The sequence below is a fragment of the Strix aluco genome, chromosome 2 (genome assembly GCF_031877795.1).
Source record: "Strix aluco isolate bStrAlu1 chromosome 2, bStrAlu1.hap1, whole genome shotgun sequence".
Classification (NCBI taxonomy): domain Eukaryota; kingdom Metazoa; phylum Chordata; class Aves; order Strigiformes; family Strigidae; genus Strix; species Strix aluco.
The window spans coordinates 134,241,469-134,262,322 of record NC_133932.1 but is presented as its reverse complement, the minus strand read 5'-3'; the positions used below and the strand labels follow the sequence as shown (position 1 = coordinate 134,262,322).

The following is a 20,854-nucleotide window of genomic DNA, read 5'->3' as shown; positions in this document are numbered from 1 at the left end:
CTAGTGGACTTCAGACCCCTCTTGGGCAGGCACAAGCAGCAAAGCCCGATCAGAACAATTTTGGGCTTGCACCCTCGGCACAACCTATAGAGAAACAGGAGGCAATTCCCTCTGAGGGAGGTGAAGGAGAAAGCGAGGGGGACAGTGACGGGGACAGTGAGGAGGGTGAGGAGGAACGGGATCTGACTGCCGCTATGCAATCGCTACAAATTTCTGGTACAAAAACTCATGATCTGCATGCACAGCCATGGACTCTGCCTCCTGCTACTGTAACTGTTACGCCACGCTCCCCTGATCGATTTTGGGAGGAGGTCAGAAAACATGCTGCTGAAATTGGGATCTGGTGGAATGGCTGGGACCATCATGTCCTACGCCGCCTCTCAAATCTGCTGGTCAAAGTGCCTTCCCTGTTTTTAAGGCTGCGCCAGGTGCCCAGGAGCCTGATGAACATTTTCCAATAAGCTGGAAAGTGGTACAAGATTTGCAGAATAAGGCTCAGAAGCATGGGATCAATTCTCCTGAGGTGATGCAATTAATCAGAATTATTAGTACAGATCTTTTATGCCCTTATGATATTACTCATCTGGCACAAGTATTGTTTCAACCTGTACAACTTCAGGTGTTTCAATCTACGTGGAGGCAAATGGCCCGAGCCACAGCACAAAACAGAGATTGCCTCAAGGTGACCCCCGATTAGCCGTTGGAGAGGATGCATTGTTGGGCGAGGGGCCATTTAGTAATCCTCAACTGCAGGCCACTTGGCCTCCTATTATACTGGAACAGTCCCAACAGGTGGGACTCACTGCATTGAAAAAGACGATGGAATTGGCAGCCTCCAAACAGAAGTATGTGGCTATTCAACAAGGCCCTAGGGAGCCTTTTTTGCAATTCATAGAGAAGATTTCGACTGCCCTGGAAAAGCAGGTAGAGGATGAGGGATTGAGGCAAACGCTATGTAAACAATTGGCAAAAGATAATGCTAATGAAGATTGTCAGAAAATTATTGAAGCATTGCCGGGTGATCCCTCTGTACCAGATAGGGTTGCTGCCTGCTCTAAAGTAGGTACTATAGAACATAAAATGGCAGCACTAGCCACAGCAATGAAAAGTAAAGCACCAGTGAAATGCTATGGATGTGGGCAAGAAGGGCACGTTAAGACAGCCTGCCCAAGTAAGAGATCCCCTTCGAAACAGGGGAATGGAATGCAAACAGGAACTACCTGTAACAAATGCGGTAAATTAGGCTATTTTTCAAAGCAGTGCCGGTCTAAGTTCCATGTAAACAGACAACCGCTACAGGGAAACAGCAAGAAGAGCGCGAGAGGGCACGTGAGGATACAAAATCCCTCCCTGACAGCGGCACCTCAACCGCACTTTGCGACCGGTTGTCCACCGCAACCACCAGCTCCGCAGGGATGGATGTATCCACTGCCGACACAGTAACGCTTTTAACAAAAGACATTATTAAAGTGCTGCTCGATGCACAAGGACCTATAGGACGGGGGTTGAGTGCTCTATTAATTGGGAGATCTAGCAGCACTTTGAATGGATTCATTGTGCATATGGGAATTATTGATGCTGATTTTACTGGACAAATTTGTGCGATGATTTCTACTCCTTATCCACCTGTGACGATTCTAAAAGGCACTCGCATTGCTCAGCTTGTACCTTTTCTGAGTTGTGTTCCAAAAGCAGAGCAGCGCCTCCGTGAGGATGGCAGCTTTGGATCGACCAGAGCGCCGATGGCCTTTTGGTCACAACCTATTGAGACGCATCATCCGTCCAAGAAACGTGTCATCTACAATCAAGACAGTTCTCCTCCTTCTACTGCAATCTGTGGACTTCTGGACACTGGTGCAGACGTAACTATCGTCTGTCGCACCGACTGGCCACTTAACTGGCCCACAGTGATAGCAGACACAGGAATTGTGGGGTTGGGAGGAATGTCTCCTTGTGACCTCTCTGCTCTTCCAGTCATGATTATGAATCCCAAGGGGCAGAGAGCCACAGTTCGACCTTATGTTACAGTAACACCTTTAACTTTGTGGGGACGTGATTGTTTATCCCAGTGGGGTGTGAGAATTACCATGGATTTTTGACGGGGGCCACTGTGCTGCAGGGTGTTAAACAACCCGCACTTGCATTAACCTGGTTAACAAATAACCCTGTGTGGGTGGATCAGTGGCCCCTGTCAATTGAGAAATTAAAAGCCCTGCAAGAATTGGCTGCAGAACAGCTAGCTGCTGGACATATTGAACCTTCTCATAGCCCACGGAATACCCCAGTGTTTGTAATCAAAACGAAATCAGGAAAATGGCGATTTTTACATGACCTACGGCAAATTAATGCTGTCATGGCTACGATGGGAGCCCTACAACTGGGCCTACCCTCACCTACCATGATCCTGATAGATTGGGAAATTATTGTGATGGATTTAAAAGACTGTTTCTTTACTATTCCATTGGCCTCCCAAGATGAAGAGAAATTTGCATTTTCTGTGCCTTCTGTAAATCAAGCAGAACCTTCAAACAGGTATCAATGGAAGGTTTTGCCACAAGGCATGAAAAATTCGCCAACAATTTGACAATGGTTTGTAGTGCAAGCTTTGTCACCTGTAAGGGAAAAATTTCCTGCTAGTTATTGTTACCATTACATGGATGACATCCTGTTAGCGTCAAACAGCAAGGAGCAGTTGAACGACATGGAGAATTTGGCCAGAGATTCATTACAACACTATGGATTGGTTGTTGCCCCTGAAAAGGTACAAAAGGTAGAACCATGGAAATATCTGGGAATGACAGTTACAGGTAAGCAGGTAATGCCTCAACCTGTGAAACTTAACCTTGAAGTTAAAACCCTTAATGATGCACAGAAATTAATGGGATCCTTGAACTGGATCAGGCCCTATCTTGGACTTACCAATTCTCAATTACAACCATTACTGGAATTATTAAAAAATTCCAGTGATCCAGCAGAACCCAGAATACTAAACAAGGAAGCATTAAGTGTAATTCACATGGTGGAACAATCTATACATGAGAAATTTGTTTCTCGAATAGATCTGTCTCAATTGGTACAACTCTTTGTACTAATTGACAAAACTGTGCCATTTGGTGCTTTAGTGCAGTGGAATCCTGAGTGGGATGACCCATTGCATATTTTGGAATGGATGTTTCTGTCATTCCGACCACGAAAGACTGCTCCTGGACTGTTTGAGCTTATTGCTGATGCAATCATAAAAGCCAGAAAACGATGTTCAGAACTAACAGGGCATGACCCAGCTACAATTGTTTTACCTGTTCAAAATTGGTATTTTGAATGGTGTCAGGCAAATAATTATGAGCTGCAAGCAGCCATGGCAGGCTTTCAGGGACAGATATCATATCACCTGCCATCACACCCGCTGCTGAAATTTGCTCGAGAAGTACCATTTGGTCAGAAAAATTTAAGCCAACCAGAACCAGTGAACGGCCTTACTGTTTTTACAGATGGTTCAGGAAAAACAGGTAAAGCAGCAGTGGTATGGTATGAAAACCATGACTGGAAGAACAAGGTGGTACATCAAAAGGGCTCTCCACAGGTAGTAGAGCTACGTGCTGTGGCTGGTGTCTTTTCTAGTTTTACTTCTCCTGTAAATACTGTAACTGATTCAGCATATGTAGCCAACTTGGTTGCTCGACTAGACAAAGTAGGTTTAACTATGTCAGACAATCAATTGTTATTTGAAGTACTCCTGGAACTCTGGAAGAGTATTCAACAACCAAAAGAACCCTACTTTGTCATGTGTATTTGTAGTCATACTCCTTTACCAGGGTTTTATACAGAGGGGAATGTCAGAGCGGACGCTCTTGTTTCTGCTACGGCTCTGAGTACTGTTCCTAACATAAAGCAACAAGCTGTATTACCACATCAATTTTTTCACCAAGGATTTGGAGCTTTACGACAGTAGTTCCGCTTGTCTCATACTGAAGCTCGTTCCATTGTGGCTGCCTGCCCTGATTGCCAAGGAACTCACACACCAGTGTACTTTGGTACTAATCCCAGAGGTATGCAAGCCTTACAGATTTGGCAAACTGATGTTACTCATGTGCAGGAGTTTGGCCGACAGAAATATGTTCATGTTTCTATTGATACTTATTCTCATGCCTTAGTAGCAACAGCACATAATGGAGAAACAGGAAAAGATGTGATTCGACATTTGCAGAAGGCTTTTTCTATGCTTGGGGTACCAGGCCAAATCAAAACAGATAATGGCCCTGCATATGTTTCGAAGAAAGTTCAGACGTTTTTTGATATGTGGGGTGTTACTCATGTTACAGGCATCCCCCATTCCCCCACAGGGCAAGCAATTGTTGAACGTGCGCATGGCACGCTGCAGCAGCGGCTTCAAAAACAAAAAGGGGGAATGATTGGGGAACCCCCCCAGGCACGTCTAGATAAAGCCGTTTATGTTCTCAACTTTCTCCATTATGGGGATAATTCTTCTCTGCCTCCTCTTTTTCAACATTTCTCTTTTTTTCGAAACAGGATTTGCAAAAGGGCGTCAAAGTGCATGTTAGAGATCTAGGTACTGGCCAGTGGAGTGGACCATGTGAGCTAAACCCAGGGCAGGGGTTATGCTTGTGTCTCTACAGATGCCGGCCCTCGCTGGGTTCCTGCTCGGTGTGTTCGGCCTGTGCTGGAACCTGCATCAGGGAGAAGGATGGGTAGTTCCACAACCCAAGCAGAATGTCTGGGTAACTCTGCATTGAAAAAATTAACAAAGTTAGGGTGCTGGCTTAGCAAACAAACTAATGCTACCTCATTAGCCCTCAGTGGTCTTTTAACTGATGTTGATAGTGTTAGACATGCTACTTTACAGAATAGAGCTGCTATTGACTTTTTGCTCATGGGTGTGAAGATTTTGATGGAATGTGTTGCATGAATTTGTCTGACCACTCAGAATCTATTTTTAAAAGCATACAGCAGCTAAAAGATGGTGTCAAGCGTTTAACAGAAGATGATGGCTTAGATTGGCTAACAAGGATGTTTAAAGGTTGGGGGCTGTCTGGATGGTTGATACTCTGGTCAAAGCTGTGGAGATAGTGATCTTGATAGTTGTAACCGTGCTTTTAATGTTGCCCTGTCTTGTCAGTCTTCTGCAAAGGGCCCTGCAGAGGACTGCTCAGGCAATGTTGGGGGAGGCAGCAGGTCTGCCACCAGCCTGATTGAAGAAGAATTTGGCCTTGACAAGATTCCAGTGTATCCAGGAGGGGCCGCAAAGTCCCATGAAGAGCTCAACAAGCAAGGTAAGAGAAACTGAGCGGAGAAACAGGACGAAGAAGCTGCAGTTCTGCATGTCTACACAAACCACAAGGAAGAAAAAGAACTAGCCAATAGTAATGTTGAGAAACAACTTTATGACCAATAAAAAGAGCACACGATGTTGTAATGAGGATATATAAGAAGAACGTGAATAATAAAATTAGAGACATTGCTTGCACCAGTTTTTGTTGTCATGTCTGTCTCTACCGCGACATTAAGTAAAACAATATTGATCATCAAAACAGCTCTCAGATTAGAGTGAAGGTATGTAGGGCAAGTCCACAAGCTGTTCTGAAAACAAAAAGCAACTATATCCCACAGGACTTCTGAGCATCAGAAGGGATCAATCACCCAAGTCAACATGCTTCAGAGATGGGGAAAAAAAAAAATGAAAAAAAAATCAGAGGCTAAAAGGTAGTTAAAAACAGGCAGAAATGTTACAGTCAATATGTTCTCCTGCTCCGAGAAACAGAACATTGCTGCTCTCTGATATTTTGGGGCTGGAAAGTCCAGGAGAAAAAGTGATCTTTCAACTACTGCCATTCTGCCAGTGACTAATGCTTCATTACAGCCTCAGAAGGCAGCAACACATCCAAAAGTGAACCTACTAGACAAACTAGTGGAAAAAAAGGAAAACAAAAATGGGAACTGTCTCACAGTTGAGGTCTGAGTGCCCCTGATCACAGATTTATTTTACAAAGAGCTACATTCTCCACCCCCATGGCAAATTTCACAGAAGGAACATGTGAACCACTCTTCTCATCTTGTGGCAGTAAAAAGCCTGACAGTTTCGTCCTCCCCTTTCGACAGGAGTTCAGACTAAGACACCATTTTTTCAGTGAACTAACTGATGATAGGGTGATGAGACACTGGCAGAGGTTGCCCAGAAAAGCTGTGGCTGCCCCCTCCCTGGAAGGGTTCAAGGCCGGGTTGGACGGGGATTTGGGCAACCTGGGCTAGTGGAAGGTGGCCCTGCCCATGGCAGGGGGGTGGGACTGGATGAGCTTTAAGGTCCCTCCCAACCAAACCGGTCTGTGTTTAGGTTATTTCACAAGGTTTGTTCATCACCTCTGTAAAAAGTAGCATCTGCCAAAACATGGTAACGCCAAACTGCTCCAGTTAATGCTGGAGCTTTGTGATTCCTCCACCCGAAGGGAGACAACCAGAACACCCAGTAGCTAGAAGCCCTCCTGCTGCTCAAATTGGAACAAGCACGGCCCATGACAACACATACAGATGTCATGGCCAGCTGCATGAAGAAGCCACGGGAATTCAGGGGCTCGGCATTTGGCAGGCCTGGGGCACAGCTATTATTTCAGATTGGTTACAGAACATGCTGCACAGCTGCTGCTAGTAGAAAGTACAGCATAAAAAGGGAGTAGTCTGTTAACACTTTATTATTGATTTAGGTTTTGGGGGTTGTTGTTTTGTTTTTTTCTAGCAGGTTACCTTAGCCGTGCTTGTGCCTTCAGCTGATGCAATATTTAAGACCCCAAACAAGATCTCACCACAAGCCTGGCCTCACTCAGAATTGCATGATCCAGCCCTGTTCCCATCACCTACCTGCAGCAGCTCTTTTGCAGAACCTCTCTTTTCCACGTCCATTTCAAGACAACGATTTAAGAAGTCTCGGAATATGGGTGAAAGCTTTTCTGGATTCTGCAGTTCTGGAGTCCCATTGGTGGCAATAAGATAGAGGGCCTAAAGTGAAAACAAGCATCAAAGAAACCAGAGGTTATGAAGGTTAGATTCCATCTCTGGATTGGAGACACCCATTTCTCCTCTCCCTCCTCCCAGTTCAATGGGGAGGAAAAAAACCCCACCTTATCAGGGTGACTAATCAATGCTTAAGTTTCAGCAAACAGAATAGCTGCCAGCCCTATTTTTATGTGGATGGGATCCAATCCTTTATTGTTTTACCCTCGTAATCTGGGTTTGGATCCTGCAGACCTCTCAAGGGATTAGAAGGACAAAAACAACATTCCAGACTGTGTTTACATAGGGAAGTTAACTGGCATGACTCTACCAGTGCTAGATTCCTGCAATAACTATATCCTCATGGGAAGGTACCCCTGAATAAATAGGAGATTTTGTTCTGTCAGTACTTTGCCTGAGTGCACAAGGCCTAAAAAGTCAATACAATAAAGATGCAGTTGGCTCCTTATGAAAGATGTCCAATAGACCCTCAAGCAGCTTTTAACATCCTGCAGAAACAAGCAGTTTTGCTACTGCTTAGGGATGAAGCATTCAAACACACCCCCCTCTGAGAATCAAGGAACTCAGAATTCATCCATTTCGGGATTTCATGCAAGAAACTTCCTGGATGGATTTTCAAAGGAAACGGAAATCTGTCAGAGACGTGTTAATATGCAGGCCCTTTGAGCACATCACTCAGCACATCCCATGGGAGCAGTCCGATAGCCCGGGAATCAGCACAGGTTGAGTTAAATAAGGCCAAAGTACCCTTAGCCACCCTTGTTTAACTCAACACCCAGTTTCTTTCCTTTCACCCTTCTTTGCTGCTGCTCTTCTCTCCCAAAAATCACTTCCTGTGCCAGAGATGGAGACAAAAGTTAAACCGAATTTTTCTAGATCCCCTCATCCTGTGTAGCTGAGAGAGAAGCCATAAACATGGCTTACAGTAAGAGCAGTTACGTCCCTACAAACTGATAGCATCTCCTCTTTCATTAAAAACTAAACAAGGGAAAGACATCAGGAGGCTTAAGCCCTGTTTAAAGGTTTATTAAGCATGTAGCTTTATTTGGAGCATGCAAGGAAGAACAATCCACTAGTAAGAGAAAACCTTTGTTTACAGAGTAGCAACGTGTCATATTTTTGAACTTAAGGGGAACTCTTCTCCACTCACAGTGCAGAAGTCTTTAAGAAGTCAGCTGCTTTGGTACTATCAGGTACTCTTTTTCTGCCTCTATCAGCATCTCCAGAAAGTGGGAAATGGTGAGTGTGCACGATCTAACTCAGAGTTGGCCAAAGGGACTGCAACAGGAAGAACCCACACCTCTGCGACCCAGAGCTAACTATGGCTTTTAACTACAACTATCTCAGTCTTCTCACTGTGACATCTAAGGAGGTATGGGGCTGCAGGGGGTGAAACCACACTGGAGGATTCACCTGCCTCCTTTACAGCCTAGTTTCACCAGCAGGCTTAGCGAAGACCTGAGGGCAAAAGATACGTGCTTACTCTCAGGGGGTTCTCATTGAGGTAGGGGGGTTCTCCTTCGATCATCTCGATGGCCATGATCCCCAGCGACCAGATATCCACTTTGGGCCCATATGCTTTCCGCGTCACCACTTCAGGTGCCATCCAGTATGGGGTCCCCACCATGGTGCTGCGTTTGCTCTGCTCAGGAGTGATCTGGGCACAGAAGCCGAAGTCAGCTGGAAAATTAAAGATGGAGGGGGAAGAAACATAGACAGAAATCAGCAAGTTTCTCCGAAACCAACGCTTACTTGATGCTAGAGTTGTGGTACTCGTTACCCTGTTGCACTGCCTCGTGTGCTGCTGCTACAACTGTGAACGGAGGGGTGGTTTTGTGGCTAGCAGAGAAGACAGTGTTGAGAGGTAAGTTTCTAAATCTGACTCACTGGGGCCACGAGGATTACAGAGCTGCTGCCTGGTTTGTGTGAACGATGGGGATCAGTAAATAACCATATATGGATGCTGAGACACTTGACTGTGTTTGCAGCATTATGCAGCTGTAATACACTATGTAATATATGGTCTAAAGACTGTTCCAGGGTATGTGAAAATAGAAATTAATGCACGCTCTGATCTAGATACAACCCCCAACCCACATACTGTATTGTCTGGTGATATTTTCAGTGCCAGAGATATTACTTCCCCAGTAGATATATCATCCCTCAAACTGGATTGGCTTTACAGAGAGGTGTTCAGAATAAATTTAAGTACCTAAATTTATACCGATTATTTTCTTCAAATAGACAGAAAGATGGAGAGCCTTCACACAAAGATTGCTGGGTCCTATGTCTTATTTGTATTTGACTTACCAAAAGAAAACTAATTCTATTCTTGTGAGCCCAGCAGAATCAACACAGCAAGACGCACTGCCCATCCTGACCTCCTATGGCACTGCAGGTCTAATTTTAGGCAGAATGATGGAAATTAAGCTGATCCCTAGCTGAGTTTTCATCAAGGGTAACAACCAGGAAAGGTACATATGGTCCATATACAGAGCAAATTGCCAGCAGAGCCAATAAGCAGCTCCAGTCCAGAAGGTTGCTGCATCATATCCACAGGGACTTTTCTAACTACAGCCCAATACCTGCATACTGTGCTCAAAGAAGTTACTCCATATGAACAAAGCACTTTGGCCCTGACCAGCTATTCATCACTAACACTCCAGAGATCTGACTGTACTGAAGTACAGATTTAGTCTAAAAAGCAATTATGTGCAAAAAAACCCCACCTTCTTACTCAGCATATCTGCACTGTGTGAATTTTGAGTCATATCTGCTGTCACTGCTGACAAAAATAGATTTATTTATGCCTGTTGGGTACTAGCCAACAGAACTGAGAGGGAGAGAAAGGAAGCATAATTCTGTTAAAGCTATAGGTGGAAGATAATAATTCACTAGTTTCCAGACATATCTCTGCATGGACAATGACAAGCACAACAGCTACCTTAGCACCTGAGGGGCAGAACAGTCTCAAGGTCTTCATTACTGGTGATAACACAAGGAGGAAACAATATTTAGAGTCCAGTCTGGGTTGGAGTTGTAAGATTAAATGTTCTCTAGTGACACAGATTTCAATTCTCCCTCCACTCTCCCTGTCCCCCAAGTACCTGCAGTATTTTCCAGACTGAAGAGATTGCTCACAAATATAGATTTCTGGCCCTACACTTTCAAACCCAGCTTTCTAGACTGGAGTAGCATTAAAATACTGTTATTTTAGTCCACAAAAACAGATGGCCCAAAGCTAAATGAACCCCAAACCTCACTTTGAGTCTGGTATCAGTACACAAAGATTCATGCTTGCCAATCTCCGCTAAAACCAATGCCACAAAAATACCTACAGGAGCATTTCTACAGCCTCTTCATTGTCAGAGCATCAAGCATCTCAAACACCCATCTCCCTAATAGGCCTGGCCCAGAGCAGATGACAGGCCTGGGTTGATAACTCAAGTCATCACCAGCAATATTGCCCACATACTTAGTTTGACAGAGCCATCCATTCCCAGTAGGATGTTGTCACTCTTGATGTCTCTGTGAATAACTTGGTTTGAATGGAGGAATTCCAGAGCTTGGAGACACTGGGAAAAAAAAACCATAAAATAATTGAGATATTCTTACTGTGCATGAAATTATTCACCAGTCACAATTAGCCAACTAATGGACTCTAACAATGTGCATTTTAAGTAGCAAGGGCTTAGTGTCTTGGAGTCTTTCATATATTCAGTATGTGCAGGACTACAGAGAGGTATCCCACTGGGATCAGCAGGTCCTACGAGGACAAGTTAGTCCCAAAAGACCTGGAGAACAGGTATAACCAAGGGGATTCCAACCCCATTTCGCACTCCAGTCCTCCCTCTAGGGTGAAACATACTGCATTAGGATCGTATGCTGCAACCTCCCAGATGAAATCCGTCCTCTGAAAGAACGACTGTTGCACTACAGAAGCTGGAGACAGCTATTCCTGTGGAGCCAGTGACAGGCTGTGGAAAGCCCGTGTCCCCTCCCCGATCACAGCTCCCTCCGACCACGAGTGCCACTTTACCTCTCGGCACACAGCTGCGATCTGCCCTTCGTCCATGCAGGTCTCTGTCACAACATCTGTCAGGGAGCCTCCCGCCAAGTACTCCATGACCACCCAGAGCTCTTCTCCTACAAGGTAACTGAAGAGCCAAAACCAGAGTTTAAAATCAGCAAGTATGAACATGCCACTGTTCACCTAGACAGAATGCACTGGGTTTTAAAGCTGTCTTAGAAGTGCAGAGAAACCATGAGGCTTGAGCAGCATATTTAACAGTACTGGGGCACCAGGTACTCGTGGTATTTCCTGTGCACGGGAGGATCTGATCACAACCTGAATGAGCAGAGAGAAGGGTCAGTGCAGGAAGTTGAGGGGAGAGGTAATGCCAGAGCAGGCTACAAGTTTCCTGGCCATAAAAGCAAGGGTGAATTTTTCTGTCACGGAAATGGCCCAGACTAAGATGGAGACCCAACCTTACAACTCCTGCTGCTGCTGGGAGAGAAGGGGAAGAACTACTAGTCAACGATGGGGTCTGAGCACGCAGCCCAGATGTTTAACACACAGCGTGGCTTTTGAGGGCTCTTACATCAGAAGAGATGGCTGGGGGCTGCTTCATTACTACTGGCATCCTGCTGTCCTAACCAACTGCCTACTTTGCCTAGGCCCAGGGACAATCCTGGGTGACACAATGGATGGCTGCCAGCAAACAAGCATGAAAGAACACTTTTTTTTTAAGCATTGTGCATTTGAAAATCACCTCCATCTTTTTTATGCTACCAAACTAGTTTGGGATTTTATCTGAAAAATTCAGAACCATTCATAAGGATAAATGAGAATATCTTACTGAATGCAATAGCAATTCTAAAGTCTTAAAATAAAAAAAAGAATGCCCAAAAGAGCAGATCTTTTCCAAAAAGTCCTGTAGGAAGATGGGGAGGAGACAACTGAGGTGAGGGTGAATTTTCTCAGCCATTTGGGATATTCTTATCTGCTGGGAGCATGTGTGCTCATGCCTAAAAGTAGAAGACCTGGGATAAAGACTTCAGCATTAACTCATTTAAAAAAAACCAACCCAGCCCAAACCACCAACCACTTCCGCCTTTTTGGGCCTATCTGGGAAAACATCAATACAATCTTCTATGACAGATACATTAGAATGACACATTCCTGAAGGAAGGAATCATCAGCTTGAAAAACTGAAAATCCACCTTCTCAGCCTATCCTCCCATTTTTAAAGTGAGTGGACAGATGAGTCAAGAGAGAGGGCAGAGAATCTAATGAAAAGCTTCTGTCGGCATTAGAGTTCATCAAGCAGATGTTTGCTTTGCTCTGAAACACTGATCCTACTGAAGAGTGAATAGTGAATTTGCTAGGAGCCAAAGGCAAAAAGCAGGACAGGTTCTAGGGAACAGTTAGCTAGAAAGCAACAGTGAAGGAGAAGGAAGTTATTAAGGCCAACTTGGCATGAAAAGTTGACAGAGATGAGTGAGACATCACAGGAGTGGGCAGAAGGTACACTCTGACCCCAAATGGACACACTGCCAACACCTGAGCTGATTAAAAACCTCCCCCAAATTAAGAACTGTAGTCTGAGCTGTGTGACATAAGTGTTGCAGTTATAAAGAGCTTTTAACATTGGAAACGAAGATGGTGTCTTGATTTGGTGATGCTGAAGACTATGCAGAGGCAGAGTCTGGAGTTTCTTTCAGGATACAGAGCCCAGGGACACAGGTCTAGGCTCCTGGAGCAGACAAGTCTCCAACTCCACTACAGAACAGAAGCTGATGCACTGGCATCTTTTTCCCCGGCAGCATGGACTCCAGCAAAAGAAGTATCACCTGCACAAGAGTCCCTCAAAGTAAGGGAGGAGCAGCAGAATTGCTTTCAGAAGCACTCCTGCCAAGTCTGTGGGTCATTCACAGAGTCTCACGGACTCTGAAAGCCACTCCATCCACACACCTTCCCTTCCTGCCCCTATGCTGTTGCTACTTCTTCATCACTTCTGTGAAACCAGGCTCTCTCCAGATTTTATCAGCACCCTCTCAACAAATCAGCATCACCCTGGACATCACAATGCTTCCCCTCACTGCCAACAGCATCCTCTGCAGCCCAAATCCACTTGACTGTAAGGATGGGGGCAGAATGGGCTCCACTGCTCCTGCGTGACAATCTCAGGTTGCACATGCTGGGAGCAAGCTGGTACCTCTCTGGGATGGAGCGAGCCAGGAACCACACTGTGAACCAAAGCTGTGCCACGAGCTGCCAAAGGCTTGTGCCAAGACCCAGGCACCTCAATAATTGATAGATCTGACGTAACATGCAGGGAGGGAGAGGTGGAATTAACGGCGGCTTCCCGCCAGCTGCCACCGAGTGAATGTCATTTTGAAAGACTGGGTGGTACCATCTCGGGGATCTTTTCACTCTCTTGGTGCAGCAGAGACCAGTTTTAGTCACTGAGCTGCCTGCTGTAGGCGTGACTCAAAACCACTCTCTCAGCAGTTCCAGAGACACCACCAGGAAGCCCATACACCTACGTGCTGCTCTCCATGTGACGTCAGACACAGCATGGTGTTGCACCTTGTCACCCACAGTCACCTTCCAAAACAAGGCTGGCAGTAAAAATAAGCTGTCTTTGAGGAAGGAGGAGGTGGTCTACAGTTTTTTCTTCATCCATCTGCAAGAGCAGATAATGTCTGCTCCTGTAAGGTGCTCCTCAGCTTCCACTTAAGACACCTTAGGAAGGTGTCCACTAGGTCCTTCCTATCACACACCCCAGTCAGTCACAGTCCCTTTTTATTGACAAACTTTATAAAATTTGGGTTTTTTTCCAGAAGAGCAAGACCATTCATTACATATTTCTGCACCAGTAATGTGCCTCCAACATGCAAACATGAAGTTTGCCTGGAAAGAAATCAGTGTTTTCTTGTAGCATGACTGCCATACATCTTCAGCTTTATTCACTGACCTTAGAGCCCTAGTTGAGCTTGGGGTTGGGGTGAGTGGCTACCGCTTAAAGTGAGGATTTGTGGGGCTTATGAGAGTAAGGAGAGTTCTTCAGAAAGAAATAAACCAAAGGCCAGGAGTTTGCTTTGCCTAACTGGGCATCTGTTGCTTGTGTTTAGAAGCAGGTCTCTCAGCACCTCTTTCACACAGTAGAAAGAAACTGGCATCTCCAGAAAGTAACTCAGCACAAATGGCTGCTTGTCTGCACAGGAAAACTAGTGTCACTGTCTTCAGAGCCAGATGCTTCTAAATTCAGCTCCTGAGTACAGCTGAATTAGGCCATATCATTATCTTAAATGTCACAGCACACCTTTGTGCAACACTGGCCACTTACACTGCAACAGAAAAGCTGTCTTAACCACGAGCAAGTAGGCCATGCAGGTAAGAGAGGATAAAGCACAGGAAACCCTTGCATAAAGGGCAGGAGCTGAGGCAAAGAGAAGCGAGAGGGCTGGTTTATACCAATGACTATCTTGCAGCTCCCATTAGGGACTCAGAAGGCGACACACTGTCAAAAACAGAACCACAGAAAAGAAACCAGGTCCCACAGTGGCAAGCACATCCTTCCTCGTACTTCCTTCTGTGACAGCAGTAGGCAGAAGCCAGCAAGCGGCGTTCAAATATCAGTTTAATTCAGCACACAGGAAGCAAATAGGCACATTACACCAGGCAGGAGGGATGCAGCTCCCCAGCAACAGGATCCCGCAGTTGCAAAGCTGAAGTGGTGTAATAGGCACAAGAACACCCCATGTTCATCCTAGCTGCAGCTCTGTCCATTTGCAGCACTCAAACAAAAGCTAATCCCTCTGAAAAAGATTAGTGAGAGAAAGAGGACAACAAAAGCAGCAGCTCTTGTTGCAGGAAGTTTGAATAAGACAGCAGGACGTGCAGCTACCCTACAGCTGGGATGTACTGGCTAGACAAGGCAAGTGCATGTACTCAGCAAGGCTCTCTCTAACGGGAAGAATGCGTCTCTCAAACAGTTTTGCCAAAACAAAGCCTCTAATCAGCCAGGAGAAATAAACAGTTTCAGCCCAGATGCAATTCTTAACTCTTCTTTATCACTTGTTTCATTTTACACAGGTAATATCCTTCTGCTCTTTGTAAGAAGGGGGCACCTGCCCAGCATCACCTCCCTGTGCCCACATGGCTTCCACAAAATTTCAGGAGCAGACTTTCTGTCCCTTCAGCAAAGCTCTTTACAGCCATGCCCAGGACACAGCACCATATAAATTCAGCAAGAAGTACTGATGCTGCAAGAAGTACTTTTTTTGGCTAATACATTAAAAGCCTGTTAAAAGAAACAGCTGATAAGATCTTGATATACGTGCAGGGCAAACCAATGTGCAAATACTCTCTTAGAGGTCCAAAAGAGATTCTAGGTCACATCCCTCCAGAAAAAGTGAGCTGCCAAGACTGCAGCCTGCAGCTCACCCTACCTAGGCACTCTTTACCCTACAATAAGCCACACCTGCAGTTCAGCAGGACTGCTAGATTCTGAGGTTGAGTGCAGCAGACTGAATCCTGCTGCAGCTCAACTGGAACTATATCTTTAACACAAGGTGAATGACACAGCCTTGACACAATGCACCAATATATGTTGATGGTGAATTTAAACCACCGCGCAATGCTTTTGCCTGTTGGGCTTTCTGTACACCCCAGATTTCAATGCTGACAGTTTGTGACTGTTTCCTGGAATTCAAACAGGGGAGATGCAAGAATTACACGTTTATTTTAAAAACAGTTTACACTCAGTGCAGCAGCCACTGTGCTCCTTGCCTCTGCTCTGTTATTGTCGTAGTCCAAGGGACATCAGCTCAAGAACAAGCAGAGCAGGTCTGTACACAGATAAGCTCTCGTGGTAAGAAGCAGGGATTCAAGGAGGAGGTGTTCCATACAGATGTAACGTATCCAAAGCTGAGCAGGAGCGTGAGCCACAGCATGTGTATGAGACCACAAAGCCCAGCTCTGAGCAAGGAATAACCCCGTTCCCTCTGTCTTCCAAAGAGTTCTTCTGTCTGTACCAGGTCTCCTTTTCTCCCTGTTTCACACCCCCAAAAAAGCAGCCTTTGCTTGGTTATGTGTCACATGTCATTCACCCTTGTCATTGTTCTGCTACTGTGCAGAAAACCTCAGCGGACAGCAACAGGGAAAAGATTACTATCTAACCCTGGAAGGAGTCTGCTCCTCTGCAAGCAGAATGTCAGCATTGCTTAGTGAAAGAGAAAAGAGGAGGAAGAGGAAAGCAAATACAAATAACACAGTTCAAACTATTTCTATTTCTTCTCTAGTGGCAGGAAGGAAATGGCTTGTTGTGTCAAACTTGGCAAAGGACAGAGCTGAAAAAACAGTCCTGACAGCATACTGCTACGGCCTTTGCTGACAGCATCTCTGAAGAGAGCCTAGATACCCCAACTAATACCGATTCAGACACCTTTCTCCTACGATATGGAGAGAGACCACAAAGCTGCCCGCACCCCAACATTGCCACCTGCATTAAACAATGCAAGGTTGTCCTACACCTGCTTTAAGCTGCAACAGGACCACTTAAGACAGCAACAAGGAAGTGTTTTCCAGAGCCCCTTTGTGAACTCTTCAAATTGTGACATACCTGTCCAAGTAGTTGACAATATTGGGGTTTTTGTTTTCCCTCATCACAAGGATTTCATTAATAATCAGTTCTTTTTTGGGCTGCTGCTGCAAATTCATCTGTTTGATTGCAACCTGCAGCAAAGAAAGACCAAGTAAAGGGTTATTACAGGAGTCTCCCAGAAACTTGCCAGTACCAGTGTTGATTATTTTAGTCCCACGTTCAGGTGAAGTGGCAAAGCACTTTTTCATCACGGTTTGCTCAGCCATTTAGTAACTCTGTGAGTTCCTGCAGTTGGTCCATATAGGAGGAAATTCTTCCCTGTGAGGGTGGTGAGACACTGGCACAGGTTGCCCAGAGAAGCTGTGGCTGCCCCTGGAAGGGTTCAAGGCCAGCTTGGACAGGGCTTTGGGCAACCTGGGCTAGTGGAAGGTGGCCCTGCTCGTAGCAGGGGGGAGGTTGGAACTGGATGAGCTTTAAGGTCCCTTCCAACCCAAACCATTCTGTGATTCAGGAACTGGAAAAAAAAGGGTGAAAGAGCTTCAGCAAAAACCACAATTATGAAATTTACTGGTGGATAACCCTGACATTGTACAAATGCAAAGCAGACACGCATTGCTGCAGACTTCCATCAATATATTTGGAATAATGCATACACTTTCCTCTTTAAAAATCCTCCATCTAGCAATAATGGTTTCCACAGATGCTGCATATCCGTCACTACTAGTTTATTATGCATGCATGCAATACGAAGGGCACTTTTCAATATTCAGGAGGGGGAAAAAAAGGACAGACAGACATTTCTTGTCTCTCAATTCAAGGGCAGAAAGCAAGTGGGCAAAGGGTGGGAGAGGAACTATTTCTATGTAAGTCAATTAGTTTAAGTGTAGGAAGCAAGAAAGCAGAGGGCATATAAAAGGTTTAAATGGGGACAGGCGGGAATCTTGGGGATCAAGAGATAAAGTTCTACTGAGGAACTACCCAGTCCAAACATTTGCTTCTAGCCTTTGTGGTCACAGAAAATTTTTTTATAAATATGAAATGATTCACAAATGACAACTTGGGAAATCATTTTTTCCAGTTCTCTGCTCAGACCACTCGACCATGCCTCATTAGTAAGGAAATAAATACCTCATTAAAAATCAGATGTCATGAACCCCTGAAAGACCATCTTTATTTTGTAGCATCAACTTGAACTTTTAGGACATAATCCAAAATCCACTGCTGTGGTATTCTGGTTGCACTTACCTCCTGTCCTGTAGCTACATCCATTGCCGTGTAAACTGTACCTGATGCTCTAAACAAAAGAGAGAAAAGAAAAAAAACATTCATCAGTGCTTCATAGCATGACTGACAGCTTAACACACGCCCCTTCCCACTTGTCTCTTCAAAGTGGTCTCAGTCTCATTCCTTCTCATGCAATAATTCCAGTGGTAAATATCATCTGAAATATTTCTGAGCCGAGACTGCTGCTGGAGCTGAAGCCAGAGAATTTATGAGGAACAAAGCTCCTAATAAGGGACACTATGGTCATCCAAACCCTTGCTGCTCAACCAGCAACTTAGCACAGCTTGTAGGACTGTGAGTTGATCCCATTTAAACTGGCATGACTGCACTGCCCTGGCCTGCAGACTGCTCAACATGATTACAGAGGACAGGATCAGCTAAAGTAAACAAATGTGGCATTTGTAGAGAGGGAAACAGGAGTTTGAGCCTCAGCACATGGAGCTGACAGCAGATCTCTCAGTGATTTGCACTGATTTGCCTCTCGCACAACACCTACTTTCCCCCTACCCTAAGAGGGGCACAACACCCACATCGAGGAGAGTTGATTCAGAAAGCAAATCTGTAACTGAAAATTGTCTTGCATGCTGAAAATAAGCAGTTCCTTCCCTGCTTGCAGCTATATTTAGCAACCTGATCATCTAATGACATATTTACTTATATTAAAACACAATCACACAAAAACCCCAGTCCCTGTGACTCAAGATTTTGCCAGGAAAGGGAGAAGAGCTTGGGGGGAGGTGTGGGGGGTGTGGTGTGTGTGGAACCCACTAAAACAAGCAAAAACCCCTGAAAAATACAAAAGAAAAAGAAAACAAAAAATAACCAAACAAAATAAACTCTCCAAAGCATCACCAATGACTTGTCCAGCAAACTAACTTAGCGTGGTTTCAATGCTTCCTTCTTAACAGAAGGAAAGGTATAGGACAGAAAAGGAGCATATACTAACCCTTGTCCGATCTTCTCAAAACACGTGTACTTCTTTTTTGGATCGCCCACACTCACAATACTTTCTACAAAAAAAAAAAAACACCAAGAGCATTTTATAAGTACTTTTTTGTACAGCTATAAGAACCAACTGTATGTTAAGAGCAGCCCCACGGCCACAGCGGGCTCTGCCGAGTCTCATGAACCATTTGTCAGAAATCCAGAAGCACATGAACACCAAGGAAGTCCTCAGTTATTTACATACATACCAGCTGCAGCATTCCCCCCTCACAGGTATTTCCCTTCAGAAATGGTGGAACACAGACATAAAGCACATTTAATCTTTACTAGCAGCCGGTGACTGCACACTGCGAGGCACAGGATGGGGATACACGGCCCTCACACACGTAAATACAATTATTTGCTGGAACGCTGCAACTTAGAAGTCACCCCCAGCTTCAACACACTGGTTGATCTAAGATGTTCTTGCACTACCCTCTGAATTTTGAGGCCAGGGCCGCATTTATCTTCAGGCCAACAGTCTGTTGCAAATCTAGCCAAATATTTCCTTACAGCACAACAATTTCTGACAGAACAAAAGTATTTATGACGTTTCCATACTGGCATGACCAAAGCCATTGCTGACCTGGGGACTGGGTTGCAAGGCTCAGGAGGGAAGCTGGAGAGACCCTTCAGAGCCAAACCTCCCCTGGCCTGGCCATTGTTCAGCTGCTCTTCTAGCAACCCAACAGCCAGTGCAGGTTTTAGCAGCAGTCACCTTGTGACTGCAGCGTTGCGCTGATTTTGGAGAGCAACCTGAGGCAATCCCAGCTCATGTTTCCCTAACGTGGCTGTTCAACCAGAAGAAAGTGTATTACTGCATGCCTCGGAGGGAAAAACACGTTGCCTGGTGTTCTGCAACCCAGGGCGGTGAGGGGCCGCTCAGGCTCAGGGTGGATTCGGTATCCACAAGTCACACAGTGTGTTCTGTACAAGGGGAAGGAGCTCTCAGCGCGAGGGCAGGCTGCACAGATGCGCTGGAGTCCTGCAAACTGCACGGTGGGCTGTCAAGGGGTACATCAGAGAAGCTGACAAAAGGAGCATCAGTGAAACTCAATGCTCCCTGCAAACATTAACTGATATTCACTGCCCCTATAGCAGGCAGGAATCGCACCTTTTTTAGGCTGAAGAAATTAGAGCCAGCAATTCCTAGAGCTCAGCTGGGAGCAAAGTTTCCTCTCTACCAGCACCAGGGTGGCTAATAGGATGAAGGGATGCAGAGCTGCATCTGAGCTAGTGTTCGCAAGTCACTCAAGCTGCCAACATATGGTGTTGCTTTCACAGGGGTTGAGGGCTGAGCCTAAACAGATGTATATTGGCAAAGAAACTGCTCATGGTCATTAGGCCAAGAAATCCAGTAGCAAGCAGAGTAAGAGCAGGCTATTTTCAGACACTACTGGAGAACAGCCAAATCCACAGAGTTTAGGGCAGACAGAGGTAAAGGAAGGGAATATGGTCCGTGTTTGGGGAGGAGAGGGGGAAAAAGAAATCCGACTATATAAACCCCACTATACAATTATGGAAGCAGTGCTGTCTGCCCTGAGGACAAGCATTTCTGAACAAATGTTCGTAAACTTTCCCTCAAAGCCTAACACAGGCTGCAAGTTCAGACTGTGAGACAGGCAAATGTTTCCCCAAGGCAGTGACAGGACGGTGCTGCAGTGACAAGAGGCAGTTGCCAATCTTGCCCTGTTTAATGCTTTCATCTGTAAAATAGGGTAATGTTTCCTACCTCCCAAAAAGTCAGGTGAGGATTCATTAATGTTTGCAGCAAAGCTGAGTTAATCCTAAGAAGTGGAGATTTATCATCCTCCTTTTAACCTTTGCACATCTTCAGTATGTGTAAACATCACATGCTTTAAGATTTTAGTCATTTTATTCACATGCCAAAATAAAACATGAAAGGGTTGGATGTCTTTGCACAAGTACAACTCCGCTACCCTCAGTGAAAAAGC

General features: G+C 45.2%; 1 protein-coding gene across 7 annotated transcripts in view; it reads right to left on the bottom strand.

Annotated features, from left to right (window-relative positions):
• PAK1 (p21 (RAC1) activated kinase 1) overlaps positions 1 to 20,854 on the bottom strand; it is an 83,859-nt gene that overhangs the window by 6,724 nt on the left and 56,281 nt on the right. For all 7 annotated transcript variants that reach the window (XM_074816443.1, XM_074816439.1, XM_074816438.1 and 4 more), the window contains 7 exons: positions 18,862 to 18,925; positions 17,877 to 17,925; positions 16,650 to 16,762; positions 11,060 to 11,177; positions 10,496 to 10,595; positions 8,504 to 8,700; positions 6,868 to 7,005 (listed from right to left, as the gene is read on the bottom strand). In XM_074816443.1, the coding sequence (XP_074672544.1) occupies positions 6,868 to 7,005; positions 8,504 to 8,700; positions 10,496 to 10,595; positions 11,060 to 11,177; positions 16,650 to 16,762; positions 17,877 to 17,925; positions 18,862 to 18,925 (779 nt within the window). The remainder of the gene's footprint in view (positions 1 to 6,867; positions 7,006 to 8,503; positions 8,701 to 10,495; positions 10,596 to 11,059; positions 11,178 to 16,649; positions 16,763 to 17,876; positions 17,926 to 18,861; positions 18,926 to 20,854) is intronic.